This window comes from Eptesicus fuscus, chromosome 3 (assembly GCF_027574615.1).
Source record: "Eptesicus fuscus isolate TK198812 chromosome 3, DD_ASM_mEF_20220401, whole genome shotgun sequence".
NCBI classification, from domain to species: Eukaryota; Metazoa; Chordata; class Mammalia; order Chiroptera; family Vespertilionidae; genus Eptesicus; species Eptesicus fuscus.
The window spans coordinates 57604057-57614600 of record NC_072475.1 but is presented as its reverse complement, the minus strand read 5'-3'; the positions used below and the strand labels follow the sequence as shown (position 1 = coordinate 57614600).

Genomic DNA, 10544 nt, shown 5'->3' with positions numbered 1-10544 from the left:
CTGACCTACATTAAGAACTACACTTTATATTAGGCTCAGTACACACACAGACATAACTGAAAAGTTTTATGAAATATATTTACCCTGAAAAAAATACTTTTCCTGCAAAGTTTCACAAAATACTTGCATTTACTATTGAATTCACTGAAATTATCTATTATGTCCCATTTAAAAAACACACGCTGCTCTCACCCCCTAGATTGATTTATGACTCACTAATGGGTCACAGCCTGCAACTTGAAAAACAGTGGTCAAAGGAGTAACAAACATAAAAAATAAAATTTTTGAAGCCAAAGATATGTTTATTTCTGCAATAGAGATACACATATCGCCCTAACCTGTTTGGCTCAGTGGATAGAGCGTCAGCCTGTGGACTGCAGGGTCCCAGGTTCGATTCCAGTCAAGGGCATGTACCTTGGTTGTGGGCACATCCCCAGTAGGTAGTGTGCAGGAGGCAGCTGATTGATGTTTCTGACTCTCTATCCCTCTCCCGTTCTTTCTGTAAAAAATCAATAGAATATATTTTTTTAAAAATAGAGATACACCTATTAAAGTTCATGGACATCATACCCTTGACTAAAACATTCTTTAACCCATTGTATTTGAGGAATTATTGCCAACAAGGCATCCTTTTAAGAATAACCCACTTAGTCAGATATTTAATGAACACCTGCCATATTCTGGTCACTGATCTGTGAATACAGCAATAATCAAAGTCTAAACCCTCATGCTGTGAGGTTCTGGTTGGGGAAGATAAACAACAATCAAATAAATAGGTAAATATATAGTGGCAAGTGGCAAGTGGCAGATGGTGGCAAGTGCTACAGAAGGGTTTTTTCCAGATCCTCCTTTCCTGTCATGTTCACACAACACCTCCCTCCCCGGCTCTCTCCTGGAAGGCAGTTTTTTTGTTTGTTTGATTTACTGATAGTTTCAATCTGAAGACTGAGAAGGATGGGACCAGTAGTGAGCTCATCAAAAAGGTGACTTTATCTTTGGTTATGTATTTATTTCATAAGTGGTTACGCAGAGATCAATATGGTTTCTAAGTTGTAAATTCTTACTAAGAGAGTAATGACAATAATTATCCCCAGATCTTGCAAATGTAATGAATGGGATCAATTTCACCAAACCGAGCTTTTAGTCAGTTTTGGGCATCAGTAGCATCCAGGCCTTTTTGTTCCCAGGACTGGTGTTCCTACATGTCCCAGTTCCTTCCATGTTGGACCCCCACCTACTTTTCTCCCGACTGGTATCCTGCCCTGGATGACAGGGATTAACTGCGAGAATTCTGCAGGTGTTAGAAGTGTGATCACTTCAGGTCAAGGCTAGAATCTACCCAGTGGATGCATTAGGCCAGGAGTTGGCAATTTTTGTTTTCTGTAAGGGGATAGTGAAGATTTTCAGCTTTGTGGGCCATAATGTCTCTGTCACTACTCAACTCTGCCGCTACAACCCTAACCACCATAGACAATATGTAAACAAATCGCATGGCTGTGTTCCAATAAAACTTTATTACAAAACAAGCAGCAGGCTATCCCTCTTAAGGCTGATGGAGAGATTATTCCCTGTTGAGAACACTTGGGGCTTACATTTGAAATAGGCTGAGGAGAAATAGGGATGGGAGAGGGAAAAAAAAGGCTCAGAAAGAAGGCCTCACAAATAACAAAGAGTCAGTTTGGGCAAAGAGCAATGTGCATGCAAGAAGGTGGCAAGAGGTTGAAATTTAACTAGGTAAGAACAAGTACATTTACAAGCCGATGCAAACAGACTTTTCATTGTTTCATCTTTTATTTAAAAATTATACTATTTTAAAAATATGTTTAAAATATTATTTAAAAAGTCATTTTCTATTACAATCACAAGCTTCTTCCTTGTATCAAAAGTTGTGCCACTATCTTGGTTACTTGTGGATTCACCAAGCAGTCCAGTAAGTCATCTGTAGAAATGAATGTTTGGGAAGGGGCCATAGTACTATTTGAAACAATCTGTTCAACCATTTCATTCTCACGTCCACTCACCATCCGCTGCTTCTTGGTAAAGTGCACTTTGTCAAAGTGCTCTCCGTCTTTGCCAACAAAGCCTTTGCCATCGTTTTTAAACATGCCTCCTGTTTCTGCGGGAGGTGCTTCAGAACTCGGGAGTACGGGAACCAGATCAGGGCCAAAGGGACTTGCTGCCTGCTCTCCTACTGTTCCCAAGGCTACGTTCTGGCTACCTGTTTGCTCTCCCTCCACGAGGGTGTGCACGTTGAATTCTTCCTTTTTCATGTGCTCCCCGTTTGTTCTGAGTGCTTGGACTTCTGCTGTCTTAGATGTTCTGTAATGATCAAAAAGGGCAGAAACGGCTCTATTTAAGTAGCGACAATTGACTTCATGGGATGTTTCCTCAACCTAAGGAAAAAGAGAAGTCTTTTAGAGTGGTTACATAAATTGGAAAATAAATCTAGCCAGGGTTGATTTATTACAGAATACCAACTGCCACGATGGAAACCAGGAGCGGCCTACCTCGGTTGGGTTTAACCAAGCCCTGGTACTGTGTGGGTCCTCTGCAGTTTTCAGGGCGCACACAAGCATGCGGGTGATCGCCTCTTCTACCCGAGCCTGGTGGTCCTCTTCCTAAGTTGAGATAAAAACATCACTTTTTCATTTGTCTCTCTATCTCATGGCTTACAACAGAGAGTCCAGTCCCTTAATTGTGTGTTCTGTTCTCGTCAACATAAGCTTTGTTGCAGAAGGAATGGCAGACCGCAGTTTTTTATGAGTTCACTATCATCTGACATCTGGAAGAGCTGTAGAATATTTCACTAACCAAATTTAAGTATATATCCTGTCTATAAGGCATAGGCCTTGAGTATGAACTGCCTTGTGATGTTTTTTTTTCCAATCTTTTCCATTCTCTGACATGTCTCAAGCAAAAAAAAAAAGAGTGTTACATATGGAGGAATAATCCCTATAGAGCAGGTGTCCTCAAACTACGGCCCGCGGGCCACATGCGGGTGTTTTTGCCGCCGCTGCCTGTCCTGCTTCAAAATAAGATATGTGCAGTGTGCATAGGAATTTGTTCATAGTTTTTTTAAACTATAGTCCGGCCCTCCAACAGTCTGAGGGACAGTGAACTGGCCCCCTGTTTAAAAAGTTTGAGGACCCCTGCTATAGAGGTTGATATGCTAATTGTTTGAGGAATGGGAGAAAATTTCATATAAACTTGCTTAGCCACAAGAATGTAAAAATGTAAAGATACAATAAATATAAACTATAGCACTAATGAGAAATTGTATTAAAATTAACTTCTGTTCCTCAAACACATAAAAGAAAAAACAAACCAGATGCCTGTAACATTTAGTATAATCGATATGAGATTAATATCTAGAATATATAAAGAATCTGCACAGTTGAAAAAAAAAGAAAACGACCCAATTTTTTTAAATGGCAAAAGACATGAAGATAAGCATTTCAATAAAAAACAATTATATGACTAATAAACATAAAAATATGCTTAACCTCATTAAAAACAGGGGAAATATAAATTATGAAACTAGTAAAAGAGGGTTTGATAATTGCAAGTGGTAGAAAAATGTGCACAGACAGACAGAAATCTTACACACTGGTGATGGAAGTGCAAATTGATAAGAGCCATTTGGAAAACATGCTGGCATTATCGTGTAAGCTTGAGTATTATATACCCTACAGATCAGCAATTCCACTTTGAGATACACACTTTTCTCTAGAGAAACTTGTACTTTTGTACAAGAATATTCTATTTATAAAAGTAAAAAATTGTAAACAACCCAAGTATCCACCAATAGAACAATGAACCAATAAATTGTGGTATATTAACACAAGAAAATGTACCACAGTGAAATGAATGAACAGCTACATGTGACAACACAGATGAATCTTAGAACCATAATACTAAATTTTAAAAAGCAAATCCCCACAATGAGACACCACTTTCCACTAGGATAGGTATAATAAAGAAGATTGGTAAAATTGTGGAGGATCCAGAGTCTTCTTACACTGCTGGTGGGACTGTAAAGGGTGCTGCTGCTTTTGGAAAACAGCCTGACAGTCCCTCAAAAGGTTCAACATAAGAGCTGCCATATGTGATGGTTATTTTTATAAGTCAACTTGATTGGGCTATGGTGCCAGGTGTTGGTCAAGCACTGGCAGAGATGTTGCTGTGTAGATATTTTCTAGATGTGATTCATATTTATAATTGGTTGAATTTAAATAATGAACAGTGTCCTCAACAATGTGGGTGGACCTCATCCAATCAGTTGCAGGCCTTAAGAGCAAAAACTGAAGTCAGTAACATAATCACAAATGAAAAGGATTCTGTCATGATGGCTACTAAAAATAGTACTCTGTACCCAGTTAGTAGGATATAGTCTAACGATAAAAAGGATGCAAGAAAATATTAAATTTTACTGACAAGTTTTATAGTTTCTGAAAAGAAAGTCACATATGAGTACTAGAATTTGGAATTGTAAATTTGACATCTGAAAAAACATTGGTGGATAAAACAAAGAAGTAAATACGTTACTGTTATTAAGGACCCAGAAATTCAGCATAAGAGAAGAGATAAAAGTAAAGAAATAAAATAAGAAAAATCCCTATAATGTTAACTTTGAATTAGAAGTATAGGTATATCTCTATCTATCTATCAATCAACTAATCAATCATCTATCTACCTGTATCACATACTAGCTTCGCCACTTAAAGAGTCTGGAAACAGTGACACCAGTAGCAATGAGCAGCCGTAGAGCGCAAATCTGGATTTCTAAATATCATTCCCCCTAAAAGGAACCTTGGCCATTTGGAGAAATTATTGACTTCCAAGTTTGGGGCACGGCAAGTACAAAGCAATCCTTGGGTGTCTATTATGTACCAGAGAGCAAGGATAATTGCAAAGATTAATGGTGACATACCAAAAGGGCACAAGCCAGCCTGAAGGAGTTTCACTAAAAGCATAAATAAGACTCAATTTCAAAATTATCTTGGGAAGCTGGAATGCTCAACCGAATCGACATGATGAAAACCAAGAGAGATGACTAAAGAATAGGACTTAGGTTTAAAGAACCAGCTTTACAAGTTCAGGATGAAGGGCAATCTGATGTGGCAACTGATCATGTAAGGAAAAGCATGGGTATTGTAGAGCTGGATATGAACCGCAAGTGAGATAAGATTACTAAAAAAGTTAGTGTAGTATGATCAGCAGTACTGAAGAAATTGAGGATCTAAGTCAGGTGAGGTAGAAATCTTATGCTGTACCAAATGAGGCCCACTGGTTTTCAGTTTTAGGTGCCGAACATTAAGAGGGCTAGGCTTGGCATAGCAGCTCTTTCTCCTCCTCACGGCAATTTCTATTTTTAAATACTTCCCATCTAATACACTGTATTAGATGCTTATACATGTTTTGCCCAATTTATTAGGTAAACCTCACAGCCACCCTATTGAAGTGAGTGCAATTATATTCCCTGTTCTACCAGTGAGGAAACTTAGGCTTCATGGCATTCAGTAACCATATAGGTTAGACAGCTAACAGAGGTATAGACCTGTGTCTTAAGTCTACCTAATTCCAAGTCTACAGCCCAAATGGTGGAGCGTCTGAAAAGAAAGTCACATAAAAACATCGTGCAATAAAGCAGAGCTCTTGAGCCTTGAAAAAATTAAGGGGACGCATCGCATGTATCCTCAAATATTTAGAAAAGAAAAAAGTGTGTATAGTTTCAGAAATAATGGGTATGGCTATAAGCAGGCAGATGACAAGCCCACTGTTCAACAACAGGATGAGCTGCCTCGGGAGAAGCAGCATCTGCTGGGGCTATTGCAGATGTGACTGGAACAGGGAGTGGACGCGGACTCCGTGGACTCTGCCTTGGCATGTGCTCCAACTCCAATTCAGCACGCCACAAGCAGAACTTCGGTGAGTCTACTGATCTCCTGCCCCACCTCGCACCTAACTCCCAAGGGTGACAGCTCTGCTCTAAGCTCACACAACACAGCTTCCTACTAATGTGTGTTCCACCAGAGCCCTTTCCGTTACCAAAGGGTAAGAAGAGCCCGACTGAGGGGGGAATGCAACTGCCAAAGAGGGGAGGTGCAACCAAGGTTGGAGAGCACAGCAGGGATGGAGTGAAGGCCGAGGTTAAAGAGGGCACAGGTGCAGTCAAATCCTCTGGTGAGAGAGCGTATAGATGCAATCAAGGCCTTGGGTAGAAGAGATAGACTTGAGCCAAATGGGCAGCCATTTTAATTGTCAAGTAGAACAGGCAACCAGGACTAAGCATAGCGTATTGGAGGGAAAGGCTTCAGGCAGAAATGAAATGATAAAAACCTAGCACCGAACGACTCTGCTTTGAGAAAATGCATAAGCCAGGACTGGGGACTATCCAACTAGTTATGAGAGCCCTGAAATCAAGAAGCAGTATTTCTGGTCCAGATGGTGTGAGATGGGACTGGCAACATGAGACATGCGTGGCAGATCCAGCCAGGCCCACACAATCTAACAACACTGGTCAAGGGAAAAGACCCTGCAAGCCAACCTCAAGGCCCAGTGTGTGCCCTTAAAAGAAAGAATGGTACATCACTAACAATCCTATTTCCACCCTCAACATCCATCCACAGAGCACAGAACATGTAATTTATGATACAGCAACACAAAGCAATACTGGAATATTGGTTAAAATTAATCACCACGTTTTAGAAACAGGCTTTGTGTATCTTAAAAGCAGGGAATACAATTATTAAGAAAAAAAAAGTACCAATTCAATCCACGAGTTTATACTGACAGTGACAGGATCAATGGATTCTACGTAATGCCACCAGTGTCTGGGAACAAACAGAACCTGAAAACCAAATAAAGAATGGTTAGCACAAGCCCAGGACATTTTATTTTTATATCAGAATCAAAATAAAAGCCCAACTGAAGATACTAAAAAAAGGAAGTAATACAAATGAAATTATAGTGATATTTCTGTGATAAAGGAAAACAAGAAAAAACCCACAATCCTTTTATTTCCTTTTTTATTGACAAATTCATCTTTTCTACAAAGGACACTGCTAGCTCCTCCAGTTTCTACTCTCCTTAATCCAAGACCTTATCTGTTTACATCTAAGACTTAGTAAAGAATTCTGAGATTCTAATATTTCCTCCTTTCCATTGCAAAGTAATGGTATGAATTCTGAGAATGGGCCTAGGTAAAAATATAGGACATAGTTTCTGCCTCTTCAGTCTAAAACCTAGCCAGTGGAAAAGCAGTACATAGAAAGGTGGTATACTAGTAAGTGGTGAATTAGATGAGTGGACACTGGTGCAAGGGAACTTCAAAGGTGGGAGAAGCAGGCACGAACTAAGGTCAGGGGCATCCCGGATGGAGGAAGTGTGATTTGAACCAGGGCTGGTAGAGAGTTTAGACAGAGAAAAGGATGAGGACGTATCAGGAGGAGGAAGTGGCACAGACAAGGGAGGTGGGGCTGTTGAGGCACAGCAAGTAGGCCTGTCTTACCACTGCAGGAGGAGTAATGAGAGGTGAGGTGGGAGAGCTAGTTAGGCGAGGGTCTGTGGAGGGCTCTGAAATGAGAACACACAGTCTGGATTTTATCCTATTGGCACTGGCAGTGGCTGAGAAACTGAGTAAGGGGATGGTTAAAACAGAGACATTATGGCAGAGTCTGGGAAGGAGGAGAGATTCTTGCAATAGTCCAATTATTAAATGTTAAGATTTAAATAGGAAGTATAATAGAAAAAAGCAACGGGAAGAGTTAAGGAGGACTGCACTTGTCCAGACTCAGTACGAGATTTCCTCCGGAAGGCTGAATAGAACACATGGAGAGGGCCTCAAGCTTGTGGGCTTCCGATTTAGGAAAGTGGTGGCACTCGCTGTGGCCAAGCAGAGCTGGGAGGTGGGAAGAGAGCCCCTTTCAGTGGAACAGGACTAAACACAACCCCTGGATTCTGTCATTAGGAGGTCATGAATGTCCCATCACAGAGTATACTTTCAGTAAGGTAGGAAGAGAGAGAGCCAGTTTGTAGTGGATTAAGAAATAAGCAGGATGTAAGGAAAATGGATATGATAGACAAAAACACTCATTCAAATTTGGCTATTAAAATCAAAGAAGAAAATGAATTATAACCACTCACACCCACTAGCATCTTTATAACAATAATAAAAACAGTAAAGGGAAATAACAAGTATTGGTGAGGATGTAGAGAAATTGAAAGCGTCAGATGTTGCTGGTGGGAAGATAAAATGAAGCAGATGGTGTGGGAAAAAGTTTGGCAGTTCCCCCAAAAGTTAAACACAGAGTTATTAATATGACCCAGCAATTCCACTCCTATATATGTACCCAAGAGAACTGAAAAGTAGTTATGTACAAAAACTTGTCCACGAATGTTCATGGCAGCATTACTTATCATAGCCCAAAAGTGGAACCAACCCAAATGTCCATCAACTGATTAGTGGATAAACAAAATAGATCCCCATACAGTGGAATACATTCAGCCATAAAAAGGAATGAAGTACTAATAACATTCTACAGCATGGATGAACCCTGAAAACATTATGCTAGGTGAAAGAAGCCAGTTCTCAAAGCTCATATGCTGCATGAGTGCACTTATGTGAAGTGTCCAGAACAGGTAAATCTATACAGAAAGAGAATAGGTAAGTGGTTGTCAGGGGTTGGGGTGGGGGGTAAGGTGAAGGGGAGTAACCACCAGTGGGTGGAAGCAACTTAGTGACATTGTTTGCGTTGGAGTACTCACGTAGGAAGGAGGCAGGAAAGGAGCCGGGAAAAGGGACAACGGAGGGAAACAGGCTGGAGAGAGGGAAAAGGGAGGGAGTAAACTCTGTAAGAGACTAAGCAGACCTTCCAAGTTGTTAATAAGACATCAGACAGCCAATGCCAGTGTTGTAAAGGTGATTTTCCCTACTGGGTAGCAGCACCAGGTACCATACTTTGGAAATGTTTCAGAGACAGTTACAAAAGCAACATCCACTCTTGCTTAAAAGCACATCATTCTGCCTCTGTAATGCCCCTGCCCCTAGATGCACTGCAACGGTATGTGTCTGGGTTCCAGCACGGTTGAACAGATATGAACCGTGAATAAAGGTTCCAGAAGTGCTCAAATACCCATGCCTTGACACTTGCTCTTAACATGAAAAAAAAGAAAAGGACTTTGAGAGCTGTCTTCCTCCAAAGTACTTTCTCTTCTTTACCAGTAGGAGGAGCTGTGATCCCTCCCATCTTTCCATGCCCTGAGAAGGAAAGAAGTGTGTATGTGAAGCCTACAGCTGGAAAAGCTACCTTCCAATAGCAGAGCACCAAGGAAGAAACCCTTCTTATCTGTACCAGTACGAGGGGAAGGTGAGGAAAGGGAGAGGCACGTGGCCTAGGACTTGAGACAAGTCTCAGCGTCCGCATTACCTGTCCTGGGCTCAGTGTAACCACATGTCTTCGAGCTTTCTGGAACTGAGGGAAACGTTTTACATCAGGATTGACAACATTGACTTTACTAAACACACTAGATTCTTCATAAGGGATTCTAGTTGGATAAAGGAGAGGAGTGTCTTCAGGGGGAAAGAGATGCCATCTTTTCCTAATTTAAACAAAGAAGACATAAATTAGAACTCTGAACTTGAGACAAAACATGTAAGAAGGCCGCAGTAAATATTGGTTTTTACTCATTTTCATACAATCCATAAAGCAATAGAGGAGCAATGTCAGTGGTCACTTGGCCCACCTCTCAGCAAGTGCTGGCATCTCTGCTGAACCTGGTGGAGGGAGGGCAGGAAGCAAAGAATAATCTCATGATGCCCTGAGGCAGCCCTTTCCTGGGACAGGATCTAGTTTGAAAGGTCATTCTTTCTTATCCCAAATCCAAGTCCTCAGAAATTGTTCCTATTCCTCATTCTAGAGCTACTCACAACAATCCCCACCCTTTCAGATATCTGTATTCTTATCTTATCCAGAGTAACCACCTGTAGTTTTATCCTCCAAGTAGTTTCCAGACTTCTTCCTGTTTGGGTTGTAAATTTTTTAAGTTAAACATTTGTTATGTTAATCCATTAAGGAAGACAAATGCATAAATGATGCCACATAACTAATATAGTATAGTATAACAAAGGAGTTTTCAAAAAGAGAAAACTGTAAGAAGTTTCAGTCACTTTAAACATTTTTGAAAAATAGTGATGATAGCCGAGACCGGTTTGGCTCAGTGGATAGAGCATCGGCCTGTGGACTCAAGGGTCCCAGGTTCGATTCCGGTCAAGGGCATGTACCTTGGTTGTGGGCGCATCCCCAGTGGGGGGTGTGCAGGAGGCAGCTGGTCGATGTTTCTCTCTCATCGATGTTTCTAGCTCTCTGTCCCTCTCTCTTCCTCTCTGTAAAAAATCAATAAAATATATTTAAAAAAAAATAGTGATGATAAATTTTAACTTACACACCAGACACACCCATACTTCCAGCCAATAGAGGGAAGACAGGCGAGGTAAAGGAGGAGCAAGTGTCAAAAACAAAGAGAGACAGAAATACACTGGTGGG

At 40.8% G+C, this 10544-nt stretch overlaps 1 protein-coding gene across 6 annotated transcripts in view; it reads right to left on the bottom strand.

Annotated features, from left to right (window-relative positions):
- Nucleotides 1-1495: 1495 nt before the first annotated feature.
- HSPBAP1 (HSPB1 associated protein 1) overlaps nt 1496-10544 on the bottom strand; it is a 53060-nt gene continuing 44011 nt past the window's right edge. For 4 of the 6 annotated variants that reach the window (XM_008155523.3, XM_054713924.1, XM_054713923.1 and 1 more), the window contains 4 exons: nt 9429-9600; nt 6767-6850; nt 2508-2618; nt 1496-2393 (listed from right to left, as the gene is read on the bottom strand). In XM_008155523.3, the coding sequence (XP_008153745.3) occupies nt 1860-2393; nt 2508-2618; nt 6767-6850; nt 9429-9600 (901 nt within the window). In that variant the 3' untranslated portion in view covers nt 1496-1859. The remainder of the gene's footprint in view (nt 2394-2507; nt 2619-6766; nt 6851-9428; nt 9601-10544) is intronic. The other 2 variants (XM_054713926.1, XM_028131158.2) reach the window with 2 other exon arrangements.